Source organism: Zootoca vivipara, chromosome 16 (genome assembly GCF_963506605.1).
Source record: "Zootoca vivipara chromosome 16, rZooViv1.1, whole genome shotgun sequence".
Classification (NCBI taxonomy): Eukaryota; Metazoa; Chordata; class Lepidosauria; order Squamata; family Lacertidae; genus Zootoca; species Zootoca vivipara.
In genome coordinates this window covers 20,984,062-21,002,952 of record NC_083291.1, presented here as the reverse complement: position 1 = coordinate 21,002,952, position 18,891 = coordinate 20,984,062, and the positions used below count along the sequence as shown (strand labels likewise).

At 45.6% G+C, this 18,891-nt stretch overlaps 2 protein-coding genes across 3 annotated transcripts; one reads left to right on the top strand and one right to left on the bottom strand.

Moving 5' to 3' along the window:
• Nucleotides 1-990: 990 nt before the first annotated feature.
• LOC118097783 (C-type lectin domain family 5 member A) lies at nucleotides 991-10,253 on the bottom strand. 2 transcript variants are annotated; one of them, XM_060268848.1, is made up of 6 exons: nucleotides 9,979-10,253; nucleotides 9,668-9,843; nucleotides 6,140-6,196; nucleotides 5,908-6,044; nucleotides 4,930-5,024; nucleotides 991-2,814 (listed from the first exon to the last, which is right to left on the bottom strand). In XM_060268848.1, exons 2-6 carry the CDS (start codon nucleotides 9,744-9,746, stop codon nucleotides 2,706-2,708), a joined length of 477 nt encoding a protein of 158 aa, XP_060124831.1. In that variant the 5' UTR covers nucleotides 9,747-9,843; nucleotides 9,979-10,253; the 3' UTR covers nucleotides 991-2,705. The 2 variants fall into 2 exon arrangements, with proteins under 2 accessions (XP_060124831.1, XP_034996905.1); XM_035141014.2 differs by having other exon boundaries at nucleotides 4,915-5,024; nucleotides 9,979-10,239.
• A 3,263-nt stretch (nucleotides 10,254-13,516) lies between these two features.
• LOC132591268 (taste receptor type 2 member 41-like) lies at nucleotides 13,517-16,292 on the top strand. The gene is made up of 3 exons (XM_060269095.1): nucleotides 13,517-13,577; nucleotides 15,214-15,923; nucleotides 16,215-16,292. Exons 1-3 carry the CDS (start codon nucleotides 13,517-13,519, stop codon nucleotides 16,290-16,292), a joined length of 849 nt encoding a protein of 282 aa, XP_060125078.1.
• The last annotated feature ends 2,599 nt before the right edge of the window (nucleotides 16,293-18,891 follow it).

Genomic DNA, 18,891 nt, shown 5'->3' with positions numbered 1-18,891 from the left:
TCATGTAAAAGGCGGTATTGGAAAGTTGTCTGTGAGCCTCCTGGATGTAATCAGTTTTGTTCATGATGACGACAGCTCCACCCTTGTCCGCCTCTTTAATTATAATGTCTGGGTTGTTCCTGAGATTATCTATGGCTCTCCTTTCAGCATGGTTTAGATTTTGTTGTAAGTGATGGTGTTTTCTGGTCACATCCGTTTGGATTCTGTGGCGGAAGCAGTCGATGTACAGATCTAGTGTGGTATTGCGTCCATCAGGAGGGGTCCACGTGGAGTCCCTTTTTGTGTAACAACTTTTTGGTGGTAGTTGGTGGTCAATGTTCTGTTCATTAATGTGTTTGGAGGGTGGTGGTTGTTCACCAGTAAGTTGAGAGGTGTTGTGTTGTGGGGATGTTGTTTGTTCTACAGTACTTTGTCTTGTTCTTGTGTGTGATGAAAGTACTCCTTCAGGCGTTTGTCTGTGCAGGGATGGGGGCTGATGGGTGTTCCAACGCAAGGGCCAGGACCAGAGGGGTACATTTCCGCTCACCCCTCCATGTGTTTTGATATGCATGTCAGAGTATGTTTCCATGGTCCTCAGATGTGTTGATTTCAGGTGAATTAGTGGTACACTGCCCCCTTAAGGACACCTGGTCTCGAGATCAACACCCCCACCATTTTGCACCAGTGGTTTCCAGGGAGGGGGGCCACAATTCAAAACTCAACATTAAAAAGAGTTAAAAGAAATTTCAGCCACATGGGTAGGGTGTTTCTTGTGTGGTCAGGGCTTATTTGATATTAATTTATTAAGTACTGGGGGAACTTAGGCAGAAGGAGATGGACTCCCATGTCTTGTGTAGAAAATGGAAATTTGTCAAGTCTAGCTTGTAATGAAAAGCTGAGCCCATTAAAGGTTGAGTCAGTTTGGGGCGGGGCTGCAGAACATGCTTTGCAGGCAGAGGGTCCCAGGGTCAATCCCCAACATCTCCAAGTTTGGCTGGAAAGGTCCTCTCTCTGAAACCCTTGAAAGCCACTGCCAATCAGTGAAGACAACACTGAGCTAGCTGGACCAGTGGCTTGACTCCATATAACACAGCTTCCTAAGGCCAAAGTCATGTTTCCTCTTTTGCCTCTGATCTCCCTCATTCCAATATAAATAAGAGGCTGAATTAAATCAACAGTTTCTTCTAGCAAGGCCAACCAGCATGGAAAATATGTGCATGTAGAAAATTATAATGATGATGATGATGATGATAATTTATTTGTACCCTGCCCATCTTACTGGGTTGCCCCAGCCACTGTGGGAAGCTTCCAACTGAATATAAAAGAACACAGCAAAACATCAAACATTAAAAACTTCCCAATACAGGGCTGCCTTCAAAACATCAAACATTAAAAACTTCAGGTGTCAACAGTCATATACTAATTGTTTATCTCTTCGGATATAAGATGCATTACAATAATTAGTGTGTTTTGCTAACACAGTAAGCTATTATTTGGTAATCTTCCAAAACAGTAGCGGTTTTTGGACAAATAAAGGACTCCCCCCTCCAACAGCGGAAGAGAATGTTCTGTCCCAAAATAAAGGAAGTTCTGTGTTGAGCGGTTAGCAGAAGTGGATATTGAGGTTTTATTGCATGGCTGGTCTCAGGAAAGGGATATACCGTAGTCTTGTTCTCTAAACTCCCTGAACCCTCTTTTCTGAGTAGAAGAAAGTATCTTTCACATGTGGCAAGACAAGAGAGATCACCTGACCAACAAGCAACAGGGGGAATTGTTTGAGCCCCCCCCCCCAGTGCGGCAAGATCAGTTATGTGGCCACCAACAAGGCATGTAGGATCTATGTCCACAGGGGCGTAGGAAGGGAGGGGCGATGGGGGTGCTCCGTCCCGGGCAGCGCGATCCCGAGGGCGCCATTGCGGCTGCACCCAGCCCGTGCGGACACCCCGCCCCCAGAACGCGTGCCAGCCCCGCCCCTGGTGCCAAAGCATGAAGCTCTGCCAGTGTACGTCCACTAGTCCAGTATCCCTCCGATGAATCCCAGGACAATGAATTGATTCCCCCCCCCAGCACAATAGTAACTTTTGCATGACCCATACAGCGCATAGTTCTGGAACCACTGGTCTTCCAGTCTGGGAAGGAAGATCGAAAGACACAAGCAGATTTACACACTTGTGGCTCCTTTATGTCAATGCAGAAGTGCAACTGGAAGTATACTGTCCGTGTATAAGACAAGCTTTTCCCCATTAAAAATTATGTTAAAAATTGGGGGTCATCTTATACATGGATAGTGCATAGGGGGGACATGGGATTGGCTGCTGCTGCTGCGAGCCGGAGATTGTCAGCGGCTATTGGGCGTGTTATTGGTGGCTGTGGCAAGGGCTGGTGTTGATTGGCTGTCGCTGCGGCAATTGGGTGGGCAATTGGCAGCTTCTGCTGGCGAGGGGTCAGACGATCTCCCCCCCCTTTCTTAATTTGGGAGTCCCTCAAAATAAGGGGCGTCTTATACATGGGAGTGTGTTATACACAGAAAAATATGGTATTTGCAGTGTTTATTGGGCCATTCATATATTTGGCTGGATAAAAGTCTTCCTGTGTGAGAGAACACGCCTCCCTTTCCAGGGTTCCTGGTTATGCGTAACAAGAGCCGAATCAGGTCCAAAGTTCCTTAGCAGAGTGAAGAATCTTAATTCCACATTGCTGAGAATCTCCCATACAGAGGAGAACTCCTAGGCCTTCTCCTCACAAATCCAGCGGTTTACTACAGAGCAAGGGGCTGAAGTGACCATGTGCAATCCAAGCACAGCGCAGTCATAAATTCTACTTTTGACATTCAATCTGTGAAGGGAAGAGAAGTGAAAATTAGCAGGTTCAGTTGGTAGAGCATGAGGCTCTGAATCTCGGGGCCGTGGGTTCGAGCCCCAAGCTGGGCAAAAGATTCCTTCATTGCAGGGTTTTGGACTAGATGACCCTCGTGGCTCCTTCCATCTCTGCAATTCTACGATTCTATACTTCTTCAAGTTGTTAGCCTCAGCCACTGCTTGTGAGACTGCAGCGCTCCTGTCTGCATGGTCCTTTTCACTCTCACCCTGCACAGAACTTGCTGAGCCAAGGAAGGCAGGGCAGGTGATGGCAGATCAACATGGCTGGGGTATAAATATACAGTATGTTTGTTTGTTTGTTTTTAAAAAATGTGGGGCCTTTTGCTATCCCTGGTCCCACCTAGGTGCCAGGATTTTGGAAGTCCCAAACTGGTAACTTTAATACTGTGGCCTCCAGCACCTGTATCCTATTGTGTCTGAACAAAAATGGTTACCACCTGCAGGGCCGGCACACTCATGAGGCAAGTTGGTGGCGACTGCCTCAGGTGGCAGGACCCACGGGGCAGCGGATCTCAATAGAGATCTTTTATTTCTTGCTTGTTCCTGATGCAGAGCTTCACTCACCCCTTCATAGCTGCCAAGTTTTCCCTTTTCTCGCGAGGAAGCCTATTCAGCATAAGGGAAAATCCCTTAAAAAAGGGATAACTTGGCAGCTATGCACCCCTTCTTCCCTGGTTGAGAGGGGAGACACCATTTTATGGTTTGCCTCAGGTGCCAACCGTGCCAAAATGTCTTGGGCCAGCCTCGAGGAACACTGGCTGTGATATCGTCTGCAGGGACAGGATGTGTTCAGGAGTAGATGCACCCAGCAGTGGTCATTACAGTGGTACCTCGGGTTATGAATTTAATTTGTTCCGGAGGTCCGTTCTTAACCTGAAACCATTCTTAACCTGAGGGGCACTTTCACTATTGGGGCCTCCCACTGCCGGTACGCGATTTCCGTTCTCATCCTGGGGCAAGGTTCGGAAGCAGTACGTTTCTGAGCACAATTCAAAGTGTTAGTGCTGACCTTTAAAGCCCTAAACGGCCTCGGCCCAGTATACCTGAAGGAGCGTCTCCACCCCCATCATTCAGCCCAGACACAGGTCCAGCGCTGAGGGCCTTTTGCCGGTTCCCTCACTGCGAGAAGTAAAACTACAGGGAACCAGGCAGAGGGCCTTCTTCTTGGTAGTGGCGCCCGCCCTGTGGAATGCCCTCCCATCAGATCAACAACTACCTGACATTTAGAAAACATCTGAAGGCAGCCCTGTTTTGGGAAGTTTTTGTGACATTTTAATGTAGCTATTTTAATCTTTGTTGGAAGCCGCCCAGAGTGGCTGGGGAAACCCAGCCGGATGGGCGGGGTACAAATACATTATTATTATTATTATTATTATCATCATCATCATCATTATTATTATTATTATTATTATTATTACCCGGAGCAACTACTTCCGGCTTAGCAGAGTTTGTAACCTGAAGCATTTGTAACCTGAAGCATTTGTAACCCGAGGTACCACTGTATACTATTAGCACTCCTAAGAATGGGCATGATCGTTTCCCTGTTGCATATACACATATTGACAGGATCCCCAGAGCCACCGTTATGAGACCTATCCTCCACGCTGCCATTTTTTTAAAAAAGCTGAAGGTCTCTTGTGCTTCATCGTAATCCTTGTAACAGCCATGTAAGGTGGGTGAGTGTTATGGCCCACATGTTGCAACAGTGGTACCTCGGTTATCGAACGTCTCCGTTGATGAACGTTTCGGAACCTGAACACCAAAAACCCAGAAGTGAATGCTTCTGTTTTCGAATGTGCCTCAGAAGTCGAACGGCTTCCACTGCATCCCCCCCCCCCTTTCTCAATTCCATTTGCAGGCAGCCCTTTGCGCTTCAGTTTTCACACGTTTCAGTACTTGAACGGTCTTCTGGAACGGATTACGTTCGAGAACCGAGGTATCACTGTAATGGGGAAAGAAAGCTGAGTAACAGAGGCTTTCCTCCCCATCACTTTGTGACTTTCCTCCCCATCACTTTGTGACAAACAATAAATTACCAGAATGATAATAAACATACACGTCAGGGTCATACGCTGTGTTGTCGATCCATCTCCACGGTCCCTTGGAACCTTGCTGCGTTAAGCCAATGAAATACTCCAAATGGTTTGTTCTGTTCAATAGGAACATCTGGATAGGAGGCATTTGCAGAATAAGTAAGAGAAAACACAGTGAAATGCAAAAGCTCTGATATGGGCACGCAATGCAGTAATGGGGGGCGATGGCGGTGATGGTTCTTGTCTTTAGCAAGGATGACTTCTGGTTTTGGGGGTCCTTGGGCAAGCAGCGTAGTGTGGTTTTCCACAAGCCACATCCACACCTAGACCCTCCAAGTGTCCCTATTTTCCAGGGACAGTCCCAGATTTACAGTTTCTGATTTGAACCCAGAATGTCCCGCTTTTTATTGGAGAAATGTTGGTGGGTATGGATTTATCTGACTCCTGAGCCATATGAAGGCAGCCTTGTATAAGGAAGGTTGTTTTTTTTAAGTTTTTTAAAGTTTAATGTTTTATTATGTTTTTATATATCTTAGAAGCAGCCCAGAGTGGCTGGAGCATCCCAGTCAGATGGGCGGGGTTTCAAATAGTAAAATTATTATTATGGAATAGGAAGTCCCTATTCCCACTGGAAAAATATTGGACTGTATGCACACCACACGTTTAAAGCACCATGATACCACTTTAAACAGTCATGGCTTTACTCAAAGAATTATGGGAGCTGCAGTTTCTTAAAGGTGCTGAGTGTTGTTAGGAGACCCCTATTCCCCCTTCTCAGCCTGGTTTAACAGCCAAACCCTTTTCTTCACAGGGAACGCCTTTTAAAACAAACAAGCCTAAACTATTCATGCCATTCATGCTACCGTAGTTGTGCAAATGGTATCATGTCTTGTCTAGCCCTGAAAAGTTAGCAACTGTGCACTACTTTATGAAAGCAGGCCAATAATGGGATCAGTATTTCACAGAACACCATGCTTATTTTTTTGTTGCTTTGCAAAGCAGTCCTGTCTTCTCACCAATTCTGCTTTGTTGTTGACAACGGCAAGATGAGAATTTGATTGAGCGCAGTTCTCCTGGCTCTCATCCCATGTTTTTTCCTGGGCAGAAAAGAAGTAGCATTTGCCCGCATAAAGTACCCATCTTATGGGGCAGCCTGTAGAAGTTGGGAGAAACAGGAGGCGACTGGATTTAATATATACAAAGGAGCAGAAATTCCCACTTCCCCCATGAGCTGTTTTCATTACATACCATCTTTTACTCCTGATGGGGTGAGAACGGGGACTTCTTGGAAGAAAATCTGTGAAGCTGAATGCAAAAGACCCATAAGAACCTGTGAGCTCAGCACATTTATTACCCTAACAGAGCAAGACGAGGGACTCAACTACGTTAGGAAAAAAACAAAACAAAACGTTTTAAATGCATTATAAACATGCAACACCAGATGGCACTGTAGAGTACAAAACTTTTCTATGGGATTTTACATAGTGTTTCTCCCCCTTTTATAATGATTTAATTTATGACTTATTTATAGCAGCCCCCCCCCCCCCGGTGTGTAGATCCACCCAAGGATGTTTCAGAGCGGTACATTTCAGATTTTCTGCTTTCAGTGAATTCTTTCCACCTTGGCCAAAAAAACCCTGCTGAAAAGTGTGCTGACCCCTGGTTTAAAGGGACGATACAAGGGACAATACAAGTGTGGAAGACCTGGACAGGATGCTGAGAGGCAGGAAGAAAGAAAACATCCCTCCTTTTCTGAGCAGCTATGTGGGGCCTGGTAAGCTGAGGCTTCCCTGGAGTCCACTAGGGTGGGGTGTCCTTTACTGTCTTACTACGCCTCTGCTTATTGCCCCACGTCATGCCACCCCACCAGCCCAAAGGTCGACAACTCTGGGAAACGGGGGGGGGGGGGGAGAGATTTGCACCACGGCGCCGGATATGCTTAAGATGGCCCTGAATGAAGTCATGAAGACTTCCGTTTTTCAGGAAGTAGGACTTTCGCAGCCATGGGTTTGTTGTGCAATGTGGGCCAAAGTTAAGTAATAGCTCTGTGCTGTTGATAAAATCGCCGTGCTGCCCTCCCACTCCTCAGAGACTGTGTTTCCACGCAAATGAGAACAGGGAAGGCTCAAGAAATCTTGCTGCCTGAGGCAAAGGTCAAGATCAGGGCTGGCTCTAGGTAGACCCCCGGTAGGCAGGGCGCCGCGCGGCAAACCCGTGCGGAAACCATACTGCGCCCTGCAAGGGCGGGGGCGCCGGAGCGATCTCCGCCCCTCAGCGCCAGGGCGCGCGACCTGCTCGAGACTGCCCTGGTCAAGATGGCCACCCCCAGTGCTTTTCCCCCCTAAAAAAATGTTTCGGGGTAATCTCATTTTGACTCAAGAAAACCACCATTTTATAGTTTAAATCGGGAAAAATAAATACAGTAAATGGAGAAAAGTACAGTCATACCTCGGTTTAAGTACGCTTCGGTTTGAGTACTTTCAGTTTAAGTACTCCACGGACCTGTCTGGAACGGATTAATCCACTTTCCATTACTTTCAATGGGAAAGTTTGTTTCAGGTTAAGTATGCTTCAGGTTAAGTACGGACTTCCAGAACCAATTACAGTCATACCTCGGGTTAAGTACGCTTCAGTTAAGTACCGCCTGGAACGGATTAATCCACTTTCCATTACTTTCAATGGGAAAGTTCACTTCAGGCTAAGTTCGCTTCAGTTTAAGTACTCCGCGGACCGTCTGGAACGGATTAATTCACATTCCATTACTTTCAATAGGAAAGTTCACTTCAGGTTAAGTACAGACTTCCGGAACCAATTGTGTACTTAAACCGAGGTACCACTGTACAAAGATTCACATAATGTTTAGGGGTATGCGTACCCCACAGAAAAAAAGCATCTCCACAGAAAAAAAGCACTGGCCACCCCCACCCAGGGCCGTCTCAAGCCGGTCGGGCGACCTGGGGCCGTGGCGCGGAGATCGCTCCGGCGCCCCCGCCCTAGTGGGCGGGTGCAGCGCGTAGCACGGCTTCCGTGCGGCTTTGCCGCGCAGCGCCCTCCTGCTGGCCCAGGGCCCTGGCGCCCCACGCCACCGAGACTACCCCTAGAGCTGGGCCTGCCTCCACCCCCAGTTTCACATACAGAAGCCGACTGAACTGGTAGTTGAATCTTAGGCAGTGTACTCAACATATATTTAAAACACATGGCTTCTGCACTCCCAAGAATCATGGGAAATGTAGTTTACCTCTCACAGAGCTACCGTAACAAACTACACTTCCAGTGGTTCTTTCAGGGTAATAGTGTGCTTTAAGTGTATGGTGTTCTATGCAGTCTTAGTTCAGGGCTAGCAATGGGACAATGGCCTCCATCACACAACTGAAGCCTAAGTTAGGGTACCCAGGGCAGACCATGTGGAACCCACAGAACCATCCTCTTAACACTTGGGCACTGCTCCTCACCCCCAGTGCCCGCTTCCAAAAGAAGTTGCCTCACTCTGTCTAATGATAGGACCGGCTCTGCCTGACAATGAGTGACGCTCTGTGGAGAGTCAAAAGAAGTTCAAGCAGAGGAGAAGTTCAGAGATGGTGGGTTCTTTTCACCTAGAAAATCCTGTCATCATTTCTTAATGCAATCTGATGACAGTTTGTTTTAATCTCAAAAGACAGTTAAGAAGAGCTTATTTTCATTCCTGGTACAGTCACACTCACCCCTTTTACCATTTTTCAAACTCTTTTGGTACATTTCTTTATCTTTTTCAAAAAGCTGTTTGATCAGAGGCAACAACAGGACAAAACAATTTGGTACAACCCATCAGGGCTAGGGCAAGGTTTCTTTACTGGCCAGTGGAGATAATTCCCCAAGCAGCAGCATATTACAATAGGCCAGAATGTCGTCGTCCCCCCATTTTACTTTTTAATTTCAGCAATTAAAAAATCTCATTGCTGTGCCCAGGGCTTTTTTCAGCCAGAACTCACTGGAACTCAATTCTGGCACCTCTCAGGTGGGTGCCATTGTCATTCTAAGAGAACACGCAGGAGGCATTAATGGTGAGTTCCAGCACCCCCTTTTCTAGAAAAATAGCACTGGCTATGTCTCACATTGGTTTCCTGGGCATCTAATACAGATTACAGATAAGAGAACAAATCTCAAAGTCCAGGCATACTTGAATATTTTCCCCATGTCAGTTTGAGGAGGAAGGATTTCACCAGAAAAAAATTATATGTTGGTGGGACTAAAAGGTCAAGCCCTCCTTAATTCTGGATAATGTTATAGCTTAGGCCCTAAAGGAGCTTTCAAACTGCTGTGCTGTGCTTTGAAGTCCCAATAATCAGTACTTCAAAGTGCAGCATCACCTGATGTCATCCCCTGACAGGGGATGGGAAGACAATTATCTGGACCTGCTGGCCAATAATGATTCCCCACCCATGGCTAGGGGGTAGCTGATGTGGTGCTCTCCAAATGTTGCTGGACTACAATTCCCATCAGCCTTAGCCACCATGACCAATGGACAGAGATCGTGGGAGTTGTAGTCCAACAACATCTGGAGAGCACAACACTATATGTTATAGGTAAACGGCACTATCCTGCGAGTCCAATTTTGATTTGCAATGTTGCTTTCAAATTGCAAGCTGTTTATGCTCTTTGTCTTGAATAACTGCTTGATTTTATTTTAAAAATCCTAAACGAAGGTTCGCAATAATAAAAAGAGCAAACTAACTCTTTGCAAATGGCAGTCAGCCAAAACAGACTCTCCTGAAAGTTCACATTCAGCATGATACTCACCATAGAGAAGGAACAGTGAAGTGCCTATTAGCTTAATAACTAAGATAATCATGAGTGGAACTAGGCAATTCCACTTCATTTTCCCCAGCACACTGGCTACAAGAAACCTAGGAGGAAACCTCTGTGTACGGCACACACATTGAAATCTTCAGGTATGTCTCCAGCACTGGCTACATCTGAAATGTAAAAATGCCCATGGTTAAAAGGCCCAAAACTATACACCCACACCTCAGGGCCCCGATGCAACTTCTGAGGTCTTGCAAGGCCTTGGACAGCACCGCCATATCAGGGCACAAAGAAAATAAGCTTACCAGAATGAAAACAGGGCTTTGTTTCAGTCTTCTTCCTTTGTTATTCCTGAAGAGGTGGGTGCCCCTAATGGGGCTCAGTTACGCCGCTTCTCACTTACTTAGCTTTCACGGGTGTCTTGCGTCTGCTTGGAGAATTCTGACTTAAATGTTTCCTGGAGCTTCTGATGACTCGGAAGAATGCGTACACCAAGCAGCCTTCTTAGAAATGCACATGCTGAACTTCCCCTCTTACAGACCAGTGTTTCTGTTGAGCAACTCAATGTGTGTGCTGGCGGCGGGGAAAGTACAGTGTTTACAGTGGGATAGTGCTAAAACAGGTTCAAGGCTTTGCCCCAATGAGCTAGTGGTATTAATCAGAAAAGGACATACAGAGAGGTGATGGGTGGGTGGATGGGAGACAGGTCAGAGAGAATTTTCCTAAGGATGTGAGGCTGAGGGAGGGGAAAGAGTTCAGGTGAGAGCTGGGAAGGCTCACGGCTTTGTATGTGGATTGACGATTAAAATACAATTATGATAGAGGGCTAGATATAATTTTGTGTTTTATTATGATTACTGTTGTTATTCTTAATATTCTTTTTCTCTCTGCTTCCTCTTTTCTTCCTTTAACGCTTGATCTTTTTGTGTTCTTTTCTCTTTCCTTTTTGTCTTTTTGATTCTATTCCTTCAAGGTATTATTTTACCGTATTGTGGAAACCTTAATAAAAAATTGGGGGTGGGGTAGGGGAGAGAAAAGGACCAGAGCCAGACCAAAAATAGAAGAAATTTAAATCAAAACAAAACACAAAAACATAAAAACTCAGCAGTAAGTAGGGTTGCCATATTTCAAAAAGTGAAAATCTGGACACAAATGTTGTTGAACTTTTTCGTTTTGGCCAGTTGGGCACCTTTGCCATTCTAAGAGAACACATGAGGCATTAATGGTGAGTTCCAGCACCTCTTTTTCTAGAAAAATAGCACTGCCTATAGGAAGGGAAGGAGGTGATATTTCGCACACTTGGGCCTTTGTCCTTTAGGGCTTTCAGCAGTAGCACAATCACCTTCAAGTTGGGACTGGAAAAGAGCTGGCAACCAATGCAGCTGTTTTAAAACTCATCTATATATATAAAAATGTAAACTGGCCATGTCTGTTAGTATCCACGTTTCACCAAAACCGCTTGACCGATTGCGTTCAAATTTTGACACAATGCCGCATGCAAATATGAGAGTAACCCCGCACCATTTTCAAAGACAGATGTCACACCTGTGCCAGGTAAGAACCCAAAAACCACTCAGATGAAAATGCATGCTGGGAAAAGAACCAGGTTGCAAACTAGCGCCTTCTAGTGGCGGCTACACTGGTACTGCACCTATAAAACCTTTCCTCTCAACAGCACCTCGGCTCCCGTTTACATACTAGGCCGAAGCCTTTACAGACTAGGCCGAATGGAGGTACTGACTCGCCTGGGTGGAGGTTGGGGGGAGGAGGGGGCGGGAAACGTCATGGATCGGCACAGGGTGGGGGGAATCACAGGGATAAGCCACAGCAACACGTGGCCGGGCCAGCTAGTATAATATAAATTACAAATGGTACTTCAGCCAGTAATCTGCCTGCTGTGTTTTGGATCAGTTGGACTTGCTTGTCAAAGGGGTGGTAAAAGGTTTTCCCTATAAGGGCAGAAGCAACACTACCATGAAGCAGTATATGGCATCCATGCTCATGCGGTGGATATAGGACTTAGGGATATAGGGATATAGGATGGGAGTGGGAGACAACCAGATCTAACCCACAGGGAGAAACCCACAGAAGTTTCCCACAAATGCCCCAAAGTAATGGGAAACATTAATCTCCTGTCCTGTCACCATCATCAACAAATTTCTTTGATAAGCCACTGGTCTTGATAACTTTTAAAACAAAGCTCCAGCACAAACTTTCTATTACATAGACAATTAAATGTTGATAAATAGTACAAGTTAAAATGCAGTGTGATTATCCTAAGCATAGCTGCCAAGTTATCCCTTTTTCAAAAGGGAAATTCCCTTATGCTGAATAGGCTTCCTCGTGAGAAAAGGGAAAACGTGGCAGCTATGATCCTAAGACGATTTCCCATCACAATAAAAACCCTAACCGATCTCCAGAGATTTCCCTGTGTACCTCTTCATTTTATTATAAGCCATGTTCTGTTTTGACAACAGTCATTTGCTTAAGTGCCTTATGGAAACGGTTATGGAAAACTGGAAACAGAATCCTTCTGCTCTTTGCATGTTCACGTCCCGGCTTGACCTATGCAATTAGGAAAGCAAAGTTTACGCAAAGTACTGAGGAACTTTTAAAGCAGATTGCAAGGAGCCAAAACAACTCATGAAGTTCAGTGTTGATAATGTAAGATGATAAAAAGAACCTTGCAGGGAAACACACCAAACTTGATATTCATCTTGCTGGGTTCTGAAATAATTATTTTTCTGGGTATCTCCTTTTGAGGCAAACCACGTCCACCTGCCAGTCACCTGACACCATATACTGACAGATTCTGTGATCCGTTGTTCAGTGCTAAGCCTTTATTGCTAATGGAAAGGATTTCTCACCTCCAATCTTAGTGTTAACCACCACAGCGCTAAGATTGGAGATAAGCCTCTGGCCTGCTCTTTAAAAGCCAGTAGGCAGAGGATTATTTCTGATCTTAGCGCTGTGACACTACAGCGCTAAGATCAGAGGTAAGACACTGCTGCTGGTGTTTACTACCAAAGAGCCTCTGCTTGCCCCTGGCAGTTTGAACTTTGAATCCCCTGATGTCCTATGGAAGAACATCAAGGCAAAGGGAAGACCAGCTTGGCCCCAACAGCTGCAAGGTGTTTGCTTTCTCAATCCCTCACAGGAAGAGCACTCGGCTCCGACTGTGGAGCCGAAGGGAACTGTGCCCTCGCCTCATCAATAAGTCTCAGTAACTTGTGAATGTATGTGTGAGGGGTTCTCCCAGCCCAAAGGTGCGGGAGGAGCTTACAACTTGTTGTAAACTACTTTGAGAATCAGTTGATTGAAAGGTGGGGCATATATCTCCTAAATAATGAATGTTAAATGATAAATAAAATTGATATCAAAATTCTGAATTCGAAACAGGAGCATCATGACATATAGTCTTCTCCCCTTCTCACTCCCACGTTGGATGGGATTGGGAAGACCATTCCCCCCAAATAAGTCATTAAAAAACGTTTGTTCTCTGCCTTCCAGATGAAATGGCCTCAGATGAAATTTTACACCCTTTGTGGAATATTTGGAATGAAGGAACTATTCTGCTAAAAATAAAATCATGACAGCTTGTTGACTGCCCTGAAATATCAGAAAAGTGACTAAGGTATTGTGTTACATTTGTACGAGGCATGGGCTTTTTGCATGGCTGCCAAAGGTGCCATTTAGAGAAACAATAATTGGAGAACTCTTCTCATTTGCATTGGTCATTTGCTCATTTTCAACAAATTAAAGCCTCTTCTCTAACCATTTTCAGAGTGAACAAGATTCCCCGTATCGCCCACAAGTACAGCTATCATTTCTGTGGGATCCACCATGTCTGAAGACCAGATGAATCATCTACCTCTATCCGCAATCTTTTACCTCATTGTTTCAGGTACTCTTTATCTCTTGGGCATCACCACAAATTATCTTCATTCTAATATTATATGGAAGGGCTCATTTCTCATTTACATTAAGTGTTACTAGCCTTGCAGTTCCCCTCTTTCTGTAGTATACAATTGGTGTGGGGAGCAGAGTTGGGAATGAGACCCTTGACGAAATTGTTTGGGATGAAATCTGGTATGCTAAGCTCTTTTCTTTTTTATCAACCCGTATTTGAGATAATTTCCTGAAAACAGTCCATAAAGGGTACTATAAACTTGTGCAACTAGCACAGATTCAGGATAGAAGTATTTGGACATGTTGAAAGGGATGTGGGTTTTATTGACACATATGCTAGGGTTGCCCCATGTGGCTACTTTTGGCCACAAATTCTTAAGGAAAGTGGAATCATTATTGACCCTTCACCAGTCCTAAACCCCAAATGGTGTCTTCTTTCTATTTTCTTAGGAATTAGTGCTGACCTCTCTATAAAACCTTTGGTGATTTTCCTTTTAGTTGCAACTACACGGGTTGTAACACAATCAAAATAAAAATAAAAAATCCTTCCAGTAGCACCTTAGAGACCAACTAAGTTTGTCATAGGTATGAGCTTTCGTGTGCATGCACACTTCTTCAGATACACTGAACAGAGACATAGGATTCTTACATGATCAAGCTTTCTTTAGCACCTCAGCCCTTGCTTTTTCCTGCAAGACCAATTGCAGTCATTAACGGTCGTCAACAGTCATCAACAGGTTTACCACTCCTATCAGCCCATCACCCATTCCCATCACCCCCCCACCCTCTGACTATACATAAGGGTCTGGTGACTTCTGTTTCAGTATATCACACGAAAGCTCATACCTATGACAAACTTAGTTGGTCTCTAAGGTGCTACTGGAAGGATTTTTTATTTTTATTTTGACTGCGTCAGACCAACACGGCTACCTACCTGTAACGGGTTGTAACACAGGGATGGAAGGATGTTTATGTCATTAATGTAAATTGATGGTACAGTGGAACCTTGGTTTTCAAACGTAATCCGTTCCGGAAGACAGGTTGACTTCTGAAACATCCAAAAACTGAAAGCGGAAGCCTCAATACAATAGGGAAACTCAAAAAGGAAGCTGCGAGGCACATTCAGCTTCGGAAAATCATTCGAAAACCAAAGCAGTTACTTCCGGGTTTTCAGCGTTTGAAAGCCAAAACGAGCATCAATGGAGACGTTCAACAACCAAGGTTCCACTGCATAAGAAAACTTTGTTCTTAGCTGTCTCAGTAAAATTAAGCCATCATCTTGAGGTTTTGAAGGAGACTGCTGAACCAATGGACATGGCTGCCGCTTGGAGGACTTTTGTAACTAATAGGAACAAACAACATATGAAGCTACTTATCCCAATGAAGGATGACTTTGTTTGGCAGTACCCATGACATATGGCTTTGTTTGACTGGTCTGAGCTATGTCTCTTTCACCCAATCCCACTTAATTGATTGAATTCAATTAAAGCCTTTGCGCTAGCAATTTCCAGAGCAAACAAGATCTCATTTATCTCCTGCTGATGCAGATACCACCTCTATGGGATCCACTAGGTCTGAAAACCAGATGGATCACATCACCCTATTTATAACCTTTTAATCCATTGTTTCAGGTACTCTTTGTATTTTGGCTTTTATCACCAATGGGCTTATTGTTGGTGTGAATGTTACGGACTGGATGAAAGGCAGAAGTCTGATGCCCAGTGATGAAATTCTGGTCAGCCTGGGGCTGTCCAACCTTTGCTTCTCCACCACACTAATTCTGGACTATTTCATTTCACTCATCTGGGAGGAGTTCTACAGAAAGTTTTACATGGTGCAAAAAATCATGTTTATCCTCGATATTGCCACAAGCTTTTTGAGCTTTTGGTTCACTGCCTGGCTCAGCATTTTCTACTGCATGAAGATTGTCAACTTCAAGCAGTCGTTTTTGCTGAGGGTGAAACTACAATTTTCTAGCCTTGTGCGTTGGTTCCTCCTTGGTTCCGTGCTGGCTTCCTCCGGAGCAACATTCCTTGTCACCTTGACTTTTACAACAGTGTACCAAGCACCCGACAATCTGGGCAATCAGACTTCCCTCAGCCTTCCCTCTGACTTTAACTTTACAGACGACTACAAAAAGGAAAAAATAATGCTGGTGCATATAACTATGCCTTACAAACTCCTCATCATCCTCCTGGGCTGCTCTGTTCCCCTAGTGATGGTGATTGCCTCTTCAGCGCCAGTTCTCAATTCTCTTTTCAGGCATGCCAAAAACCTGGAACAAAACACAACCATTTCCCACAACCCTCGCCTGGAGGTTCATCTAAATGCAGCCAAGTCAGTGCTGTCTCTTCTTATAAGCTATACTTCCTTGTTTGTTTGCGAGATAATAATCAGAACAGAAGTCTTTCCCAACTGGACTTATCAGTATTTTCTGTGTCTGGTCTTTCAACTTGCTACCTTGGTGGCACAAGGTTCCATTCTGGTTGCAAGTAATCCCAAACTGAAGCAATCCGCTGTACAAATTATTTCCTGTGTACAGCAGTAACCTAAGAAAATCCAAACACAGTTGCTCAGCTTTTGGGGGGCAATCGTCCCAAAAGCTCTTGAGCCTTTTTCGGTTGATCAGCAGTGGCGGAAGAGCAGGTTTTCGAAATCGCCGCCTAGGAGGCAACAAGGAAGTGACCGCTGCGCAGCGGGGAACAGATGAGATCCCGGACATTTACTATTATCTATATATAAAAATGTAAACTGGCCATGTCTGTTAGTATCCACGTCTACCAAAACCGCTTGACCGATTGCGTTCAAATTTTGACACAATGCCGCATGCGAATATGAGAGTAACCCCGTACCATTTTCAAAGACAGATGTCACACCTGTGCCATGTAAAAACCCCAAACCCCATGTTTCAAAACACACCACTCAGACGAAAATACATGCTGGGAAAAGAACCAGGTTGCAAACCAGTGCACTCTAGTGGCGGCTACACTGGTACTGCACCTATAAAACCTTTCCTCTCAACAGCACCTCAGCTCCAGTTTACATACTAGGCTGAAGACTTTACAGACTAGGCCGAATGGAGGTACTGACTCGCCTGGGTGGGGGTTGGGGGGAGGAGGGGACGGGATAGGTCAGGACATGGACCACTCACAGGGATGAGCTGGGAGTGGGGGGGGGGGGAGTCACAGGGATGCGCCTGCATAAACAGAACACACATAAAACAGGGGGACTCTGAAGGGGAGTCTCCATTTAACAGACTGAGCCACAGCAACGCATGGCAGGGCCAGCTAGTATTTACTATTAGCCCCACCCTGCATACATTAGTGGAATTTTATGGTTTATATGGCAACCCAGTGCTGATATAGAGGCTTGTTTAGGTTTGCAGAAAAATCTGGCCATGGATGACATTGCTTGGGCATTAGGTGTAGCATCATCAACACACTTATTACTTGTGTAAGTTTGCAACTACTGTATTTTTTTAAAAAAACTTTATTCTTTAAGTAGGAGGAATAAGGGATAAGGAATAATGGATGAACATATGTCTATCTGTCCTGGAAACTGTAAAGCTGGGAGGAAAACAGATTCGCACCACAGGAAAACAAGCCATAACTATCCTTGTCTTTATTCATAAAGAGACATCCATTTCATTAATTAAAAATTTGAATGGAAGGGATATATTGGGATGTAATGCTCTTGCCAAAAATTCACATGGCCAACTAGAACTCTTCCAAGATTCAAATCTCAAGGGTCTCATTTTGAGAGCGGTATGGTAAAGCAAACCCTTATCTGACTTGTTTTGCAAATAAAAATGTGTTACACACACACACACACACACACACACACACACACACACCATTGAAAGATAAAAAGTACATAATACAAGTGCATGGTGTAAGATAAGACTCAAACAAGAAGAAAAAGAAAAGAAATAGTACCCATGTAGAAAAAAAAATGTTTTGCAAATATAAAATGTGTTGTCTGCTCATGACTTTGAACGAATCACTGTTGGCTGCATTGCACATGTGAAAATGGCTGAATTGTAATGTGGCACAGGTTTTGGCATTAGATGAATGATTGCAGGTTTTCTCCACCATCGTTTTCCCCAGTTTCAAAAATGCTATTCTGAGTGTGAAAATGGTTATAGGTTTGGAAAATGAATCCCAAGCAACGAACAGCCCAACTCTAGTTCCGGAACAAGGTGGTCCCTCAGCTGACCCAAAGTTATTCTAGGGATTTTTATATATTACCAGGAAGACTTTCAATCTGTCCCAATAGAATGCTGGTAGGCGTTGAAATGTTTGGAGGGCACCAGGTTGGGGAAGCCTGGCCATAAACCAGTAAGTGATTTCAATGCTCTGTGAAGAACAGTGAGGGGGAGACTCCATCAGGCAAGGCCTCTTTCCACCTGCCTTGCCTCGCCCCCTCCGGCCCTGGGACTCCTCATAAGGAAGCTGTGCCTGGAGGAAGAACAGTGAGGGGGAGACTCCATCAGGCAAGGCCTCTTTCCACCTGCCTTGCCTCGCCCCCTCCGGCCCTGGGACTCCTCATAAGGAAGCTGTGCCTGGAGGAAGAACAGTGAGGGGGAGATTCCATCAGGCAAGGCCTCTTTCCACCTGCCTTGCCTCGCCCCCTCCGGCCCTGGGACTCCTCATAAGGAAGCTGTGCCTGGAGGAAGAACTGTGGGGGGAGAGACTCCATCAGGCAAGGCCTCTTTCCACCTGCCTTGCCTCGCCCCCTCCGGCCCTGGGACTCCTCATAAGGAAGCTGTGCCTGGAGGAAGAACTGTGGGGGGAGAGACTCCATCAGGGAAGGCCTCTTTCCACCTGCCTTGCCTCGCCCCCTCCGGCCCTGGGACTCCTCATAAGGAAGCTGTGCCTGGAGGAAGAACTGTGGGGGGAGAGACTCCATCAGGCAAGGCCTCTTTCCACCTGCCTTGCCTCGCCCCCTCCGGCCCTGGGACTCCTCATAAGGAAGCTGTGCCTGGAGGAAGAACTGTGGGGGGAGAGACTCCATCAGGGAAGGCCTCTTTCCACCTGCCTTGCCTCGCCCCCTCCGGCCCTGGGACTCCTCATAAGGAAGCTGTGCCTGGAGGAAGAACAGTGAGGGGGAGACTCCATCAGGCAAGGCCTCTTTCCACCTGCCTTGCCTCGCCCCCTCCGGCCCTGGGACTCCTCATAAGGAAGCTGTGCCTGGAGGAAGAACAGTGAGGGGGAGATTCCATCAGGCAAGGCCTCTTTCCACCTGCCTTGCCTCGCCCCCTCCGGCCCTGGGACTCCTCATAAGGAAGCTGTGCCTGGAGGAAGAACTGT